General features: G+C 33.6%; 1 protein-coding gene across 9 annotated transcripts in view; it reads right to left on the reverse strand.

Annotated features, from left to right (window-relative positions):
- Positions 1-20,486, reverse strand: part of Ankrd12 (ankyrin repeat domain 12) — a 118,161-nt gene that overhangs the window by 10,639 nt on the left and 87,036 nt on the right. For 6 of the 9 annotated variants that reach the window (XM_071602464.1, XM_071602460.1, XM_071602466.1 and 3 more), the window contains 2 exons: positions 17,182-17,217; positions 3,792-8,476 (listed from right to left, as the gene is read on the reverse strand). In XM_071602464.1, coding sequence (XP_071458565.1) covers positions 3,792-8,476; positions 17,182-17,217 — 4,721 coding nt within the window. The remainder of the gene's footprint in view (positions 1-3,791; positions 8,477-17,181; positions 17,218-20,486) is intronic. The other 3 variants (XM_071602463.1, XM_071602465.1, XM_071602468.1) reach the window with 1 other exon arrangement.

Below are 20,486 nucleotides of genomic sequence, written 5' to 3' on the forward strand. Positions count from 1 at the left end.
CTTCTTAAATCAGTATTGTTTTATAAAGGTTTTAACAGGTTTCAGGATCACAGTATTTCAAAACCTGCTTCAGGGTGGGGCAGACATTTTTCTTGTTTTACAGATGTGGCTGCTAAAGATCAGAAAAGTAAAAGGAATCATTCACGAATGCTGGTGTGTAGCAAAAGCTATATTTTAACTCATGTATGCTAAATGGAAATCTGTTCTTTCTATGTGCTATGTGTCTCTACATAAGTAATTCTTGCTATAGGAAAAAAATCCACTACAATCACAGATATTTCTCAGCTCTGCTTATAGACTCTTTTGAAACAATATTTGATACAACAGAGTTCTTACATAAGCAAAGACATTCCTTAGAACTACTTCATAGGAATCAAATTTTTATTATGTCACCTTTGCAGGAGTAAGATGATAGTACACACAATAACTTCTCTCTCTTACAGAGACTGTGCAAAGGCAGCAACCTAACATGGTTTATTTGAAATTTTTTTTAACCAAGGTGTTCAAAAATGTAATTTAAATATGCCTATGACATTTAATATTATAGCCTATTATATAAATAATATATAGCCTATGATACTATATATAAATTTCAGTTAAAATTTCTTATCCTTTAAGGGGAAATCAAATTTAGAAATAAATAAAAAAGTTACTAGCTTAACATGCTTTAAATTATTAACAAATGGTTTTGCTGCAAGTCTATGAATGACAAATTTACCATTCATTACTATTCGGCCACTACTGCTATCTAATTTTCTTTTAAGATTTAAAAGGCACTGGCATTGGGTATATTCTGTGGCTGTGAGGCTATAAAACCAACTTCTAATTTTCTGATCTTTTCTGAACTGAGCTTGAAAGACAAAACAACATCTGTAAAGCATGATGCAAAATAGCACACGATAGTCAGCAGACTTCAAGTATAGCCAGTGTACAGCACAGGTAGTAACTAGTGTCAAGTCTAGAAAGTAAAGGAAGAACACTGTGTGCAAAAATATGAAACTGTGACTTTAGCCTATAGAAAACTGGTAGTCCCTCAAGTCTGGTAGTCACATAATCAGGTGTGTTTTATAATGAACCCAGACCGTAACAAGGCTAGACTGAGAAATTATTAGATGAGCACTACGGAAATAAGGCAGCAATGCTTTGTTCTGATATCTACTCACTAGCACAGTGAGCATACAGTAACTGGCATATAGTTATGAATTATTTGTGAATGCAACATGGATATGTGAATATGCAATATTTGGTGAATAGTTCAAGGAGTAAATGAAATCCCTGAATGGCAGTGGTAATAAAGAAAGAAGGAAGCTGGGTACAGTGACACACACCTGTAATCTCAGCTACTGGGGTGGCTGAGACAGGAAGAGTCCAAATTCAAGGCCAGCCTGGGCAACTTAGTCTCAAAAAAGGCTAGATCTAGAGAGAAAGCTCTGGGGATATAGCATTCTTGGGTTCAATTCCCCTGTACTATGCTCCCCAACACACACACCAAAAAAAAAAAAAAAAGAAAGAAAGTTGAAGAGGTGACTTAACAACATTATTTAGTGACAGATTTGATGGGAAAGCACAGAGGAAGAAATCAAACCTTCAAGGAGTTTCCTGTATGGGAACTGGAGAACAGGTAACAATAATTAATTAGTTTACTATTAATTAAGAATGTTATATATTCAAATATTTATCATATTGTACATGCAAATAATTTTGAGGTAAGATAAATGGGTTTGATATTAGACCTATGATTCTAAGAATCTTGAGGAACATTTATATATTCAGAAGAATATTCAGGGCTAAAATTGGGAGTCATTCTATAAAGGATGAATAGTATCCTATCCCTTAATTAGATTATAATACAGAGGCAGAGATCAACTAGGATATCATAGGGAAGAGATAAGGAAAACACAAGCAATTCTGCTTTGACAGAAGCAGAAGTGACATCATGGCTAGAACCAACACATGCAAAAATATCAAGGGGGTCTAGTGAGAAGACCATCTTAGGGAGAGGGATATATAGCAGTTCTATCACTAGGGTATCAAAAGTACTGAACCAGAGATTCCTGTGGAATAATGAGTTCATTTAAGGTACTAGGTGAATCTGGAAGTAGTATTGAGAAAATGAAGCTAAATAGGTAGACTGGGGTCAGATTGGTAGAGCGCTTGCCTTGCACTTGTGAGGCACTGGGTTCGAGCCTCCGCACCACATAAAAATAAATAAAATATTGTGTTCATGTACAACTGAAAAGATATTTTTAAAAAAAAGAATTGGATTTTAAGCTACAGCCCATGCAAAGCCAATAAACAAGAAAATGGCTTTTTAATTTTTATTGATGAATTAAGTAATTTTTTGGGGGGGTACACGTTAGAGCTTGAGGTCTTAATGCAAGAATGAGGTACTCACTACCTAGATCCTGGGAGTGCTGGTAGATGAGAGCTCATGCTGGAGTCCCTCTCAAAGAATTACCTTTCAGGAAAGAGTGCTGGCTGCCCAAGGGCATGCTCCCTCCCTGAGGGCAGGACAACCTGTAAGATGGGCCATTCCACTCCCAAGGATTCCACTGAGATCACTGTTTTGCATTTCAGTTCAACTTCTCATTCTGTTCAGTTCTGCTTCCTCACACTTATTTCTCATTACACACCACTAATAAACCTCTAGCAAAATATTTCAGAGTCTGCTTCCTAAGGAACTCAACCTAAGACACTGTTTGAAGGATAGTTAGGTGATGATGCTCAGAAGGCACCTATTTGATTCTGGAAGTCAAATGATATGGCTAAGTACAAAATCTCTGAGAACTATCACCTGGAAGAGTCCTGAAAGCAGAGAAATAGATAATTTCCATATCTGAAGAGCTCATAGAGCAAAAAGTTGACTAAAGAATGGATAGTCAGAGAACTCATGTCTAAAGGGTGGGTATAAAAATGAAGTCATAAAGAAAGAGAAGATGATTTGTCAGGCAGAGAAACTATAAGAGAGCATCATCATGACTAAGAAGGGGAAAATTTTATGAAGAACTAGATGGTACCAATGTCAAATTTGCCAAAAAAAAAGAAAAATGAAAAGAGGTCAATAAATCTGACTCAACACATGAGCTCACTATTTTTCTCTGCCAGTAGATAATGGCTAAGGAATTAATAGGAGACGACACAGGAAAAACATCATACAGTCTATTCTTCAAGAGTATGGCAGTGAAGGAAAGAGCCAGGGGCAAGTCCCATGAGCTATAATAGGCAAGGGAGAACTTTTTTCTCCTCCATTCTGGGGAGACCCAAATATATTCTGTATGGGTAAATAAAGAACAACAGAAAGGCCTAGTTTTATATACAAGGACAGTGTTTTAATAGAGGAAGGTTCCACATAGAATTGGAAAGAATAAAATCAAAAGAATATGGAGAGGCATTAGACTTCAACAAAACAAACACACCTCCTCAAAAACAAAAGCAAAGCAAGGAATAAAAAGAAAATATGGTAGACTTGAGCTATCCAGTAAGGAAGCTACTAGTTGTAAATGGCTATTGGGCACTTTCTGAAATGTGGTTAGTCTGAATTGAAATATATTGTAAACAAACCAGATTTCAAAGATTCAGTTAAAAACAAGTAAAATACCTCAATAATTTGTCTACATTGATTAGGTGCTGAAATGACTCTTTGAAAGTACAAAGTTACATAAAATATTACAATTACTTTTAACTGTTTCTACTTTTAAAATGTTGTCTAGAAAATTAAAAATTACGTGGCCTGCATTACAATTTACATTGGACATTGTTGTATATGTGTATCAAGTGACACTTATACTTACTGTGGGAATACAAATCTTGCTTAAAGGGTTTCCATCCAGGAGGTATGATCCATTAAATGTTACATATTCATCATAATACTGAGGTGCTTGAGGAATAACACTACACAATAATTTGCGCTTTTCTTCAATTTTTTTCCTTATGTGCAAGTACTCAAAATATGGATTTGCTCTCTCAGAACTATATGGCTGAATCTCATCTAGTTTCAGAGAATCTACAATGGCTGCCAGAGATTGCTGTGTTTTCTCTTTTGCTTGTAGTAAAGAAGGACTCACTTGCACAGGCTGAGGTACACGGGACACTTTCCTTTTTCGAGGATGGTGAATCTGAGGATCATCATCTTCAGTTAATCTTATTCTTCCCCTAGGAGATGAAGATTCACTGTCTTTTTCTGGCAACAGTGCACAGCTAGAAAGAAGTGGTTTGCTTTGATTTGCCACCATATTTGCTTTGTTTCTAGTCATTCTTTGAGGGATCTGGTTTTCAGTTTTATCATCTTCAGCATTTTCTTCTAATTCTACTTTGACTAATTGACCATATTTATGCATTTCTGGCTGAGCTGACTGCTGCGAGTGGTTCTCCAGACTTGATAAAGTGCTTTGTTGAGATTCTTCATCTTCAATGGAAAGCAAACACTTTTCACTTTCAGGACAATGTTTTGGATTATCTTGTTCATTTAGGTTTCCTTTTGGCATCCCTACATTCATTTCACATAAATCAGAATCGCACTTATTCAAATGAGATAAAACCAAACTCTCCAATTTGTTCTCTTTTTCATGTGAAATAACCTGAATGTCAGGTGAGCTGTTTTCAACTTCATGGCTACTGGAAGATTTATAAGCTAGTTTACTAAATGCATAATGTGTATTTAGCTGAGGGGAGGTATCACTTACGTTAAAATCTTTTTCTGATGGTAATATAGACAAAGTGTTAGCTTTCTCAAAATTTGGTGATGCTTCTTGACTAGTGCTTTCAGAGTACACTGAAACATCTGCTAGAATGAAACTACTTTCCATATCTTTTGCAGATTCGTTATCAGTATCCAAAACAGAAGTGATCGTTTGTACAGTATTTTTCTGTTGTAAAATACTGGGCTCTTGATTGGCAACATATGACAAAGACACATGTTTGGAGATAGATTCAGCATCTGAAAGTGACTGACTGGGGAAAGAGCAAGGTTGCTGTGAAGGAAGAAAGGATGCTGCATCTTGAGCACAAGAGTTTCCTGGCAGTTCAGTCTGGTGAAGAGATAAAAAATCAGTATGATGTTCTTTCAATACTTTGTTTTCTGAATTGCAAAAACCCGGAACAGAGGAATCTTGATCAGGTATACTAGTATTTGTGCAGATAAAGTCACCAGTACTTAGTGACTCTAGTCTATCCACAGGTATCTCCCATGATTTATTCTGGATCACACCAACCTGATTAGATGGTTCCACGTGCACAGGACTGTCCATGGCACCGACTGGAGCAGTATTCTTGATTACATTTATATCAGTTGAAATATATCTGCTGTTTACAGATCTAGTTGGAGAGGTTACAAAACTGGAATGTATGTTAGATACATTTGAGAGGTCTTTTTCAGGCACATTTGATGATAACTCAGGTTTGGGAGAAGGGCACATATCTCTTGGCACAGCTAATAAGCTACCTTGATTGCTTTCTTCTGATACTGTTTGGAATTGTTTCGTGTGTTCACAAATGACAGATGGCATGCTACATCTTCGAACTTCTACAATAGGTCTCCCCTCATTTATAACTAGTTTAACATCTTCTACAGAAGATGACCTGAGATGGGATGCTGGAAGTCTATTAGCATATGATGGTTTAATCCGTTCTGGCAGTTCAGCAAGGCTGTCCAACTCCCTATCGTGAAGGGCAGGAGATTTGGCAATTGGCAAAAATGGTGACTGGGAAAATGACATTTGGGACTCAGAACCCTCTAACATAAAGTCAGAGTCATATTCAACCAGAGGCCTTGGAGTTGTCACGGTAGTATGGCAGGAATCTTCTGAACTAGCAACAGAAATCATGGATACAGATCTGGAGCTGAGACCGGGCTTTTCACTTTCTGATCTAGGAGACCTATTTAAACTACTGTCTGAAACAAAAGATGACTTCCCTAAAGTGATTACATTTTTGGTGTCAACAGATTGTGATCTATTACTAACTGCATCTTTAGACTGTTTCTCCTTGGTATAAGCATCAACCAGTTCTGAACTCTTTGACCTACTAAGCTCCTTGTTTTTGGATTCAACTAGGGCATGTTTTGCTTTTTCTTTATCTTTCACTTTAACTTCTAAACAATTTCGATTTCTTAATCGTTCCTTTTCTTTTTGCTTAATTTTTTCCTTATGTTTTTTATGCCACTGTTCTATTTCTAGGTCTTTAAGGCTAAGCATTCGTTCAAAACTTGTCTGCATTAAATCATCATTCACTAACCTCTTTTCTTTGGGTCGAATATCTTTTGATGCTGGTGAAGATTTAGATTTAGACTTATCTGTTTCAGATTTTAATTTGAGTAAACTATTTAGATGGATTTTATCTTTATGTTTGTCTCGTTCTTTGTATCTATCTATATCTCTATCTTTTTTATCTTTTTCTTTTCCATCTGGTGTTTTCAAAGGTTCATCTTTTGTTTTTTCTTTAAGGGATATAGTTTTCTCATGTTGTGCTTTACTACTACTGTCTAATGTACTTGACTTTTTCTCTTCCATTAAGTGTTTGGAGTTAGCTATATTTATACTTTCTTTGTCTCTGGACTTTTCCTTTTTATCTACTTCCCTGTCTTTGTCTTTACTTCTGCCTTTTTCTGATTTAGCATACTCACTGTTATCTGATTGTTTATTTCTTTTCTCTAAGTGTTTTTCTTTGCTTTCTGCTAAATGCCTCTCTTTTTCAGTTTTTTCTTTGTCATGTTTTCTATCCATCTTTTCTCTATTTTTCTCTCTATCATCAGTTTTTTTAGTAGTACTATTTTTAATCTTCTCACTTTCTTTATAGCATTTTTCTGTGTGATGTGAATATAGCTTGTCCTTTTCTTTTATTCTCTCAACACAGTCACTAAAATCTAATTTGTCTTTTTCTGACTTATGCTCATGTTTTATCTTCTTCTCTTTTTCAGAATTTTTTCTTTCAGTCTTTTCAACATCTTTCTCTTTAGTTGGAAATCGTTTCTCAGATTTTTCCTTACTTTCTTTAGTATGCTTTTCTTGTTTTTCAATGTCCATTTCCTTTTCTATTGAATGTAGCCCTACAGATTCCTCATTTAAAATTAAACATGAAGAACTGAATTCTGTTTCTTTATCTGTACGTACATTTTCTCTTTCTTCTTTTAGATCTTTTATCTTGTCTTCCCTGAAAGTTTTCTCACTTTCCTTCTTAATCTTTTCCCGTTCTTCTTTAAAGTTCCTCTCTTTTGAGGTATGCTTTTCCTTAGTTGGTTTATCATCTTTTATGTTTTTTTCCAATTTTGATTTTTTTTCTAATGTTAAGGACTCATTCTCCATATTTAAAAACAGATCTTCAGTTTCATCACTTTTAAAAAAATTCTCTTTCCAAAATTCTCTATCAAATTCTATGCTCCTCTGCAGTTCCTTAGTGCCATCCTTATTTTTATATTTTTCCTTTTCACCATCAATTTCTTTTTTGTGCTTTTCTTTTTCCCTATCTTTATGTTTCAATTTATGTTTTTTCAGTGTTTTGCCCTCTTTATCCATTTTTTTCAGTGTACAATCAGAATTTTCAAATGTTGGACTATGATCTTCATCCTTCAATTTGGTATTTGATTTTTCACCAAATTCTAAGTGAAAATCTTTCTGATGTTTGTTTTTTTCCTTATGCTTATAAGATTTTACACAGGAACTTTCAGGCAAGAATTCAGATTCTGTATTTTCATACCGAACAAGATCAGGCTGTAATGACATTTCAGAGCTTCCTGGAGATAAACATGTTTTAGTATGTTCTTGTTTCAGTGGTGTTGACTGTTTTTCACTCAATCCACAAGAATGTTTGGGAGATTTACCAGTGGAAATATGAAATAAATGTAATGAAGTATCATCTTTTGGACTAAAAGATTTCCTGAAATTCCCCTCCTCTCTGGTCTTTTCTGGACAATCTAGTGCAGTAGTAACTGTCAAGTTTGTTACTCTGGTATTTTCTTTTCCCTCTTTTTCTTGCTTTAACTCTTGGTTTTCTTTATTTTTGTTCTGGTTTTTTAATTTTCTTTTAACTTTGCCTTTCTGCTTATATTCATATTCCTTTTTGGTTTGTATATCAGAATTTGATGTTTCAGGGATAGAACATGCAGTAGAAACCTTTTTGTTCTGAAGAACTTCTTCATCAGAACTTTCAGTACTTGAATACAGAACCCTAGACGATTTTTGTTTTTTACTTTTAAATGATTTAGAATAGAAGGATTTCTCTTGTTTTGCAAATAAACTACTCTTTTCTGCTTCAGATTCATTCTCTTTTCGTTGTTCTTTCCTAAGAATATGCCTGTCATCAATCATTTTATTTATTTCTTCATCATCATCGTCTTTGAACTCATATTCATCTAGGGCAGATGGAAGAGGTGCTTTAGTGGAGAGAATCTGTTTACTTTCACAGAGGAGAGAGTCCTTTTCTGTTTCAGAATCAATATTTTCATCAACACTGGATGGATTGACAGACTGAGCCTCTTCAGAATCTAGAGTAAGAAAAGTAAAGTCTTGTTGGTCAAAATACAATTATGAGAAAAATAAGAGGAAGAAACATAGCTTAAATAGTAAATATTTTAAATAATTCAGACAAAATCATTTCAGATTTACATGTACATCATGCAATAAAAATATGCAAGAGAGCTGGGGATACAGCTCATTTGGCAGAGTGCCTGCTTTGCATGCACGAGGCTCTGGGGTCAATCCCCAGCACCACCAAAAAAAAATATGTGTGTGTGTGTGTGTATACATATATATAATGCAAGAGCTCTGGTACAGTACTGTAGAACAGGTTTATAGAGAATTACCGTTATGATGATTTCCTTTTGGCTATTCTACAAGTATATGTTAAATTCAAAATATATAAAAATACATAAAGAGCAAAGGACACTGTACTCAGCGCAATCATTAACTATCAAATGATAAACATAAAATTCTATATATATCTTTTCTGGAGAGAGAACAGTTAAGATCTTTAGACTATGAAAATATTAAGAACTATTAAAGGGTTTAAGTAAGTAAACATGATAAATTGTTTTGTTGTATCAAAAAACTTATCAGTAAAACTGGAAATGATCACATGATTCCCATGAAGGGCAATGCTTTATAAACAAAGGTTAAGTTTCCCTCCAATGCTGGTAATTGAAACCAGAGCATTGTGCATGCAAGGTAAGCTATACCACTGAGCTACACATGCAGCCACAAGAAAATGGATTTAACCATACCACAAACATGATTCTTGGGGAAAACAAGTTGTGAAAAACTAAAAGAAATAACCCACAATTACATAATCAAGATTGTAATAGATAAATTGGAATAAATATATAATTTGAAAAGAGGTGCTCTGTTCCTTAAGTTGTTATCTACAATTTCAACAGTTACTAAGATACATTTAGTTCAAAAGGGTGAATAAGCACATGAAAGCTTAATTTTATGAAATTACATCTAGCCTATTGTATAAATATAGCCAAAGCCTTGCTAGATTCTATTTTAGTAAAATTTGTTTAACAAAAAGAATGATTTTCTTCCCAGGTTGACATCTTTTCTTAGCTGAAATGTACACATGGAGTTGCAACTGAAAGAACTTAGGACTCTTAAGGGAAAAGTAAACTGAGAACTCTGACCAGGAGGAACTTCACTAAACTAATCACAATAATAATTAAAACACTTCATTTACTAATTGTGTGTGTATGTGTTCTGGGAATGGAATTGAGGGCCTCACACATGCTGTATCTCTAACTCCTGGCTTAATATTTAATAATAGAAAAATGACACCTTATATATATTAAGCTTCCTCTAAAGTAATCTAGCTCCTAAATATTCTCTTCAAAGGAAAATTCAAATTCTAGAAAGATTTTTGAATGGCTATAAGGTACTGTCCTAGGATCTCTGAGAGATCACAATCTTCTTTTGAGGACAGTAATATTCCCACACATATCATTATAAAGTGCCATTCAATGATGTATTTACTCTCTATGTACTCATACTTGATGTACTGTCTATGTACTCACCTATATACTATAAAAAATTTTTAGAACTGAAACTCTACGTTCATTTAAAATGCTCTTTGCAATCATTAATTAGTGCAACCACTCTGCAAAGCAGTTTGGAGATTCCTCAGAAAACTTGGAATAAAACCACCATTTGACCAAGTTATCCTACTCCTCAGTATAAATCTAAAGGGCTTTAAATGAATGCAACTGGAGACTATAATGTTAAATGAAATAAGCCAATCCCCAAAAAATAAAGGCTGAATTTTCTGATATGCAGATGCTAATACACAACAAGGGGGGAGGTTTAGAGAATAGAAGAAGTACTTTGGATTAGACAAAGGGGAACAAAAGGAAGGGAGGGAGAATGGGAATAGGAAAGACAGAAGAATGAATTGGACATTACTTTCCTATGTTCATATATGCATACATAACCAGTGCAACTCTACATTATGTACAAGCACAAGAATGGGAAGATATACTTCAAGTATGTATAATATGTCAAAATAGATTTTACTGTCATGTATAACAACAAGAACTTAACAATCCTATTTGTAGTCATTAAAATTGCAATATGCAATATCAAGTCATAGAACTTTATCCAACAAATCTGAACATCTATTTTGGGGCTGTATTTATATTGGTCCTTGAAAACATGAATCAAAGAATACGTATGTGAACATCTTTATACTTTTGGTCTGGAGGACATTTCTCTCCTTAACAATTTTCAATATTTCGTTTTTCATGGCTTCTATTCACCTTATTTCTCAATAGATTATTAGTTTTCCTGGAAATTGGGTTCCCTTTTATTGTCCCATAAAAGACAATAAAAAGTACAGTGCTCTACATTTAGACTCAGTCTTGGGTAAATATTTATCTAGCTCCACTAGGCAGAGTGCTAGGTGCTAAGGGAATATAAAATGAAAAGATCACAGTCCTTGCCTAAAGAAGCAACTGTACTTATTTTAAGTTAAATGGCACAATAACTGGTAAAATGGCATTAGATACCATGCCCACAGGGTATACTCAAGAATGAGCTGCTCAGAAGGAATGGAGAATTAAAGAAGGTTTCTCAGAAGTAGTACTGAAATGATGCATGAAATATGCACAGGAATTTCAGGTAAGATTTAAAGGCATGAAAATAACTATTATATAAACAAGAAGCTGAAATCACAGTAGGTAACATTCCCACCCCCATTCAATAGATTGTAGACACTTTGACACTGTATTTTCATTGCTGTTTTTAATAGCTGCATATTAGACTATTAAACTAATTCCTCTATTGAGGCAACATTTAGGTTGCTACTAATGACTTGATATTACAGATATTCAACAATGAAAAAGAATTTTAGAGTATACTGTTACTTGGAAATAGCAGAATATAGTATTTGCATGTGTGTAAGAAAAAGGGAATAAGAGAAACATATTGAAATAGTATCTGCAGGAAACTAATTGGAAGAATTATGATTTTTATTTTCTTATTTAGAGTTTTCTACATTTTCCAAATTCCTAGCACAATAGATCAATTTCTTTTATTGTTAGGAATTTTTTTTTTTTTAAGTTCACTGCTACTAAAATGGTCCCACTAACTTTTGTGATTATTGGTATGGATTACTGTTCCATGCATGTGTTCTTCTTTTTTGTGTAATGTCACTTTGTAATTTCCTCAGCTATTTTCTTCTAACCTTTTTATGCCTATGAAAAGATCACAGTCCTTGCCTGAAGAAGCAAGTACACTTTTAAGTTAAATGGCACAATAACAGCTCAATTATACTATACATATGTTACAATATTTCATTTAACATATCATAGTTTTTAAATTTTTGAATATATGTATTAAAGGTTAAACACAAATTCTCTTAAGGGAGTTACACGTACATGTATACACTGAGAGATACATATTTTGTCTTTTAAGTTCTTGTTTCATCAATTGAATGTATGTTCTTCAGTGTGTAAATGTCCTGACTTCCTCCTCCTAATGCTTCTTTTAAAAAGATATGTCCTGTTTTAAAGGCAAAACTACAAATTCTAAAATTAACAAGTTAGTTCGACAGGAGCTAATGTCCACAATGACAGTCTTCAGAAATTTCCCTGGGTGAATGAACTCAATCTGACCTGGAGTACCAAGTCACATGCTTACCAGGCACACTCTGACAGTTTTTCTGCGCCATCTGTGATGATCTTATACTGCTTGCAGAGGCAGAAGCTGATCACCAGCCACTAAACCTCAGCAAAGACCATCACCTCCCTGATGCCATTTCATTTGCAGAACAGGCTGAAATCCTTTTCCTTCCTTAATTACTCCTCAACTTTTAAAATCTACTTTAACCACTAAGAAAAATCAACCTAGAATCTGGATTCTAGTGGGGCAGTAGTTTTTCAAAAAAATATTTGTCCTGCCCTTCTTAGTAGATGGCTGCTTAAGTGAGAAAATCGTCTGTGTCCAAATCCTCAAATTCCTATAGTCAAAAATGGCCATGGTTATTGTTATACTAAGCTATCATTTTGTCACACTTTTAAAAGTCTCTAATGTTTATCTAATTACTATATTTGAACTTTTACTTAAAGTAGCTTATAAAGTTACTTTTAAAAAGAGGCTGAAGATATAGGTGGGTTGTAGAATGCTTCCCTATAGGGGTGAGGCCCTAATTTAGATTCTCAGCACTGCAAAAGTAAATAAACTGTAAACAAAATGGACTTTTAAAATTTTTTAATGTTTATCATGTATCAATTTATTCTCTACAATCTTATAATCGTATTTGGGAAACTAGGAAAGGTAATGAGAAATAATCAACTGTTGTAATGTCTCATTGGAAATTTTTAAAATAATTTCTTTCCCATAAAAACTAACAATTAAGCTTCACTTTAATACTTAGCAAATATACTTAAATACATTTGAAAATTGCTCTTTTACATCTCAAGACAATTTTAGATGTCTGTTAACTAAGACTAATGTCATTTAAACAATGGCTAAATGTTATAAGAGTTCTCTAGTACTCTAAGCTTAACTAAATCTACCATAAATGTTTATAATTTCTTATAGATCAAAATCCAGATGTGACCAATTTGGGGAGATCACAGTATAATCAGTAAATCTCTCCCCTTGAAATCTCTCCAAAATAACAAGTAGAGAGGTTTTGAAGGACTTTTGAAACTATCTGCATTGTACATTACACATTTTTAGGAAAATAATTATTCTATTAACATTCACATACATTTCAGGAGGGTGTGATGTTGACACAAAACTAAATATACCATCACTCTAACAGTACAGTCAAGTCCAAGTCTCTACCTCCCACCTTTCCTCTGACATTCAGCCAACCAACTGTCTGGACTCCTGTCAACCACCTCAAAAATCAAGACTAAAAACATTAACTCATTATTTCCCTTCCATAAGTACTTCCTCTTGCTGCTTAAGCCAGTCTTCCCTACCTGAGCAATAACAAACAAGAAAGTTACTCAAATTAAAAAATCCCAGAGGCATTTTCTTTTTTTTATTTATTAAAATATTATTTTATTTTTCCAGAGTAATTTTCAACTGTCTCAATTCCTCAACTTCCAAAAGCAACCATTCAGTTTCAATCTCTGGAATATCTCTGAAATCCGTGTTTCTCTATTCTCACTGCTTCTGTTGAGCTCAGGTTTTCACCAGTTCTTGCCTAGGTAAGTAATTATCTTAAAACACAATGTGGTCAACACTACAGACCGTATTACATCTTGCCTTATTCGAGGGCTCTGCACGTTAGTATGAATCTTCCCAAGAAAGATCTAGACTACCACCTTTACTACTACTAAGTAGTATCTAAGAGCCCTGAGATGAAAGAAGAAATCAGCAATGCATCAGCCAGACAGCAAATGCTAGCTGAAAACTATATGAAATTACATAATGAATAAATTTATACTTGAAGTTTTTATGTTGTTCTAAAGTCTAAACAAGTAATATCTAATCTTTACAGTAACTATTATTATTCCCTTTTAAGAGAAAAGCAATAGAACCATTAAGGAGCTATTCAAGGTCACCTATTATAGGATGTAACCCAGGGTGTCTGACTATAGTATGTTCTACATTGCTCCCTATGTTTCACTCCTTCTTCCTATACTAGGATAGTATTTAATATTCCTCAAATTTCAACGCATATCTATATAAATTCTCAATCAGTTGCTTCTCATTATTTTCCATCTGCTTAATTATGAACAGGGAGAGAACCAATTTAAAAATTTTATACAAGGGCTGAGGTTGTGGCTCAGTGGTAGAGCACTTGCCTAGCATATGTGAGGCACTGAGTTCGATTCACAGTACCACAAAAAATGAATAAAGTCCACTGGCAAATTTTTAAAAAAGAGAATCAAGAAATCAAGTGTGATGGTGGGATTAAAAAAATGTAGAATGAGATAAAAATATCACATAAAAATTTATTCATAAAAATTTATTTATATAATTCTGTGTTGTTTTCGGGTCACAACTACAACATTCATTCCAAACTCAATAATTAGAAGAGATGGCTAACATTTCCTATGTGTCATTACGTCCTGTGGAAGTACAAGTATATTTGATTAGCTTTACAAGCTACCTTCAGCTGCCACAAAGCCTGTCCTTTCATAAATTACACACTGATATGCCTAATTTCCTTTTTTGAGCTTTTGCTTTTATATATAAATTGCTGAAGCTTTGTGGTCAGCCAAAAGTTTATTTTATACAATAGCACCATTTTTATATAGCAGTGTTTATAGTTATTTGGAGATATGTGTATCTTATGAAAATGAAAAAAAACTATTGATTCTAGTAGCAATTAAGATAAAGATGAAAACTGATAAAAGTGTTTAGAGAACCTACATAAAATACTATTATCTATGCATCTGTGTATGTAGACACACAAACATATAAGTGTAAGAATGCATGAGCAAGCACACTGTACAGAAAACATCAACATTTAGAGAAGTGATGAAAAATGGGGTTTGAAAAGTATGGGCAAAATTAACATGTAAGTGATTTTAATAATTCATGTAAGATATTTCAACATTATGAGCTGAAAATCCATGCAAAAGAAATCCAATGTCTACCTCGGTTATTGACAAAAATTACAACTGATCAGAACCAAGAAAATTAACATTATGATATCCTATTCAATTGCCATTGCAATCTTGCAAAATCACCACATCAAGCTTTTTCTTCTCAACACCAAAGCCACCACAAGCAAACAGAAAATTTGAATTTGAAAAAAGAAAATACTTTAAAACACATAACTCTTTAAATCACACAATGAAGATGCTATGAATAAAATCTAGACACTGGCAAAATTTGAAGATATGATCAAGTTATTTCAACTCAAAATTGCATGAACATAAGAAAGTAAGATGTAAGGATACTCAATTATGTGAATGTATAAATACATCACAGTGAACTTCACCTTTATGTACATATACAAAACACCAATTAAAAATAAGTAAGTGATTGGAAGGAACAGGAATACAAAAGAGGGAGATTAGGAGAGGGAAGAAAAGGTGGGGTGTAAGGAACTGAAAATAATTAAATCTATGCATGTATAATAATATAAAAATAAACCCAATTATTATGTATAAATACAACAAACTAATTAAAGCATAACTGCTTCTCTGTCTTTTGGCTAAGATCAGGTATAAAAGCATTAAAGAGATACTTGAGACATTAATTTCAATGTAAAGACTTCATTTGGATTCTGATTTTGAAAAAAAAATTTTAAATATGTAATTGCCTTTATTAACTTGCCAAGTAGTGGTATAAAAAGATTTTTATAATTAAATAGGTAATTAGGAAAATTTTTAACATAAAGATTGTCCTGGATTCAGTAAGTTCAGTCAACCTTGGGTCATTCAACTTAACTTTTACTTTTAGCAACCATTGCCACTAATTTCCATTAATAGTGTACTGTAGGGCTGGGGATGTGGCTCAAGCGGTAGCGCGCTCGCCTGGCATGCGTGCGGCCCGGGTTCGATCCTCAGCACCACATACAAAGATGTTGTGTCCGCCAAGAACTAAAAAATAAATATTAAAATTCTCTCTCTCTCTCTCTCCTCTCTCTTTAAAAAAAAAATAGTGTACTGTAAACTATGGTTCAAACTAGAATTAGGCTTTTCCATCTTGAGACTAAAATTCTGTGATGATGTGACTAGTGAGGGTTCTTATTTGTCCATTCCTATATCTTCTTCCTTTTACCATGACATTCACATGATCAAATAAATGACTACCCAGAAAGAAAACTGTCCAGATTATTCAGATATAATCATGTAGCAGAATGTATGAATAGATAAATAAAATGTAACATAAAAATTCCAAAAACATTCAACGAGAAATGACTTGACACATAGGCTTTCAAGAGCTGGCATCTGTTAGCTGTTATTCGCAAACATGGTGGGACTTAAGCAAGGGAAAAAACAGCAAAGTTTATCCAAATTCTCTTTCTTTTCCTCACAAGATAATTTTGGGATCGATGTGGTGATATTTGTTTTTTCTGTATTTCTTAATGAAATATATTTTTGGGATTTCTAAACATAAAATATACTTGGTTTGAAATCAAATGGTTGGAACACTGTTTGACTTTTATCTCAAGCATGCTGTAGATTTAATACTGAGGAAGGTTTTGATTAACTTATCTTTGTCATTCTGTAAATGGGAACAGCACTTAATGGTTTTACCTGCTTTATTTTCTGGACCTATGCTCCAGGTGGATTTATTTTTTAAAGGGTTTAATTAATTTACTTTGGTACTGGGGATTGAACCCAGAGGCTCATTATGTATGAAAATATATTCTTTCATCAGGGATTTTAAATTAATTGATAGTAGATCTATGGTAAAAAAAAAAAAAAAAGTATTACCAATTTATTTCATTTTTGAGCACCCTTGGGTACAGAAAGTGTTACATTTGTGTACACAATGAAGAGATTAGTCATGCACATTTCATACTGTGTGATTAAATCAAGTAAATGCACAATACTAAATCCATACTTCAGTTATATGCTGGCATCAAAATCATCTGACTCTGAACTTCCTATACAGAGTAACAAACAGCCTGGAACAGTGGAAAAACACCCAGGTTCTGGCATTAGCCTTAGGTTCAAATGTTTTCTCTGCTACTTAACAGATCAGTAATCTGTTATTAGGGATTAATGCTTGCAGGGATGTTATGAGGATTAAATGAACTAATTTATATGAAGTGCTTGGAACATACCTGGCATATACGATGTGTGTGATCTTAATTCCCTGCCTAGAAAAAAAAAGAATGTATCACATGTCTATTAAAAAATTTAAGTAACATGCCCTTCTGCCAAATCCAATGAAGTATATGACTATTTAAAAAACCCCAAATGCAATCCCATCACTTTTCATATTTGTTTAACTTTGAACTCTGAGACTGAAGACAAGCTGACTTATTTCATTTATCACAAGGATACAATGAGGACAGCAGAAACCACCAGACATAATGAATGTAAGCAGATATGAAGTTTTTCCCCCATGGCATGAAGCAGTGAAGAGAAAGAAGAAATAGAGTGAACCAAAAACATTATATTGATATCCAATATATTATGTATTAGTGCTTGGTGGAATAAACACATACATACAGATATTTCCTCCCAGTGGTAAGTGATCTACCACTAAGCTACATTCCTAGCTCCAATTTATATTTTTATATTTAAAAAAGTATTAGTCACACAACCACTTGTGTAAAATACATTTTAGTACTTCTTGAAGAGGAGGGAGCAAAAATGGTAGTAGAGAGAGAAAAATAAAATGGTACGAGATAGTAAAATGTAAACTTTCATTTGCCAACTAAAATTTAATGATAGTATGTAATGATTTTATTAGGTGTTTTTAATAACTAAATGGAAAGCTTTTATTGAAAATTAGCCTTGGTAAAATGAACACTGTATTTATACAAGTTCTATTAATTGTCTCACTTATCTGTCCATCTTACATGTTGAGAATGCTCCTATTTAACAATGTTGATATTACTAATAAATTTGTCCAAGACCGTAAAGCTACTAAGTAGCAAAGTGAGGTCTCCAAAGTTAAGTTCCTCTGATATTGGTACTCACAAGCATCATGTTGCATGATTAACTATACAAATGTCCACTAAAATGAGCTTTCCATAAGCATTCAAATGTCTTCTATCTTTATTTCACAATGTAGCATACTTACTGTAATCAATTTACATGTAAAGTGCTTTGGGGAAAAGACCCACAAATTAAACATATCCTCCTGAGTTTGAATTTCCAATGTGAACTTAGTATTTATTTGTAATTCTCTTGATTTTGAAATATTCACATCTCAGATACAAATGTGTTGATTTATTTCTTAGCTTAAAATTCAGCAGATTAGATTATGCTAAGTGAAGTTAGCCAATCCCTAAAAAACAAATGCCGATTGTCTTCTCTGATATAAGGGGGGTGACTTAAAATGGGATAGGGAGGAAGAGCATGAGAAGACAACTACCTCTAAATAGGGAAGAGAGGTGGGAAGGAAAAAGAGGGAGAAGGGGAGTTACACAGAAGATGGAAGAACCTCATCGTTATACAGATTACATGTATGATGTTATGATGAGAAAAAGGAAAAAAAAGTGTGTCACATTAGATTGGATAGAGAAATGATGGGAGGGGAGGGGAGGAGTGGGGGGGGATATGAAGGGCAACAGAATAGAATAGACATTATGATTGCTGTACGTATATAGGTGACTCTAAAAAAAAAAAAAAGATAAGAGGAGGAAAAGAAAGCCTTAGAGCAGAAGAGGCCTATATTTAAAAGGTGAAGTGAACCACTGTTACAGAATTGGTTGCAGGACCCCCAGACAGATAACAAAATCTGCACATGCTCAAGTCCCTTATATAAAACGGTTTAGTATCTGCATATAACATACACATATTCTCATGTATACTTTAAAGCATTTGTATTTATTTATATTCTTTTTTGCTTGATATGATGTAAATGCTAGGTAAATAGTGGTTATACTGTATTATTTAGGGAATGACAAAAGTCTGTATATATTCAATAAAGTTGCATTTTTTCCAAAAAAAAAAAAAAATTCTGCAGATTAAAGATTTGGGCACTGTATTACTGGTAATTGGCTTAGAGCCTCTAAGGATACAATCAAGGTGGTGATTAGGTTAAATTCCTGTCTAGGAGCTCAGGAAAAATTTCCAATTCTAAGCTCATTCTTGTAATAGGCAGAACTCATCTCCTTATGCTTCTAGGACTGAGCTTCCCATTAACTTACTGGTTGTCAAACAGGGGATGCCTACATTACTTGCTATGTTTCCATCATTCTTCAAGCCAGTTATAACTTGCCAAATCCTTCTCATGCTTTAGATCTCTACCTTTCTTTCCTGAGTCAGAAAAATGATTTCATCAGGCCTATTTAGACAACCTTCCTTTTTTATGACATGATCTGTTCATATACTCCTATGATCTGAGCATAGGAGTAAAATCTACCTTATCCATAGTATCAGGGCTTACATGGGATGTGTACACCAGTGGGTAGGAAATCTCAAGAGTCTGCTTAGCTTTTTGTCTATCACAGTAATGAAAGGGGGTTATCAGACCTACAGTCTTTTCAAGGTTTCTAAATTGTGTAGTCTATTTTTTTTCCCAAATAGGCTAGGCCTAATTCATGTTTCATAAATCTTTTCATGAAATGATTATTAAATGTCAAATTTTAACACCATGGAAAAATGAAATCTGATGAAAGATAATATAGGAAATGTCAAACTTTATAGTATACAAATTGAAGGGAAATATTTTGTCACATTGGTAAGATAAAAATGAAATATCAAATATGTACCAAAGTTGTACGGGGAAAAGGGCATTTTCATCAGTTTGTCAATTTAAGATTTTTTTTAATAAACATAATATCTTTATTTTATTTTTACGTGGTGCTAAAGATTAAACCTAGTGCCTTAAGCTTGTGAAGCAAGTACTCAACCACAGAGCCACAATCCAAGCCCCTTTTATCAATTTGAAAAAAAAAATTTGAGCATGATTTGGGTGACGGGAACTTAGTGAACAAGAAGCCTGAGAGATACATATACAGCAAAATTCTATGAACAGCAGCGATTTGGCAAATTTACATCAAGAAAAAAAGTCATGCCTTGAATACTTTAAGTGATTTAACCTAGTGAATCTGGATGAAAATTTCCAGTTCAATAACGGTAAACACAAATGATATTTTAAGTTTGAGAATATTTAAGATGAAAATACTGTGTATAGTTACAAATATTTTATTTAAAATAAATGTCTAATGTGATGAGTTATCACTATTTTCAAAGCTAATATGTATTAGCTGCTAATGCTCAGTCAAGTTTTTATGCATTCATGTATTAACCCACTGAACTTTTATCACACCTCCACAAGGTAATACTGTGATTCCTATTTTATAGATGTGGAACCTGTGCACACACAGGTTAACTACTCTGCTCAAGATCAAAGAATCAGGGATCAAACCTAGACAGTCCAGGAGTGCTAAAATATAAGCTCCTACAATTA

This window comes from Marmota flaviventris, chromosome 16 (assembly GCF_047511675.1).
Source record: "Marmota flaviventris isolate mMarFla1 chromosome 16, mMarFla1.hap1, whole genome shotgun sequence".
Lineage (NCBI taxonomy): Eukaryota > Metazoa > Chordata > Mammalia > Rodentia > Sciuridae > Marmota > Marmota flaviventris.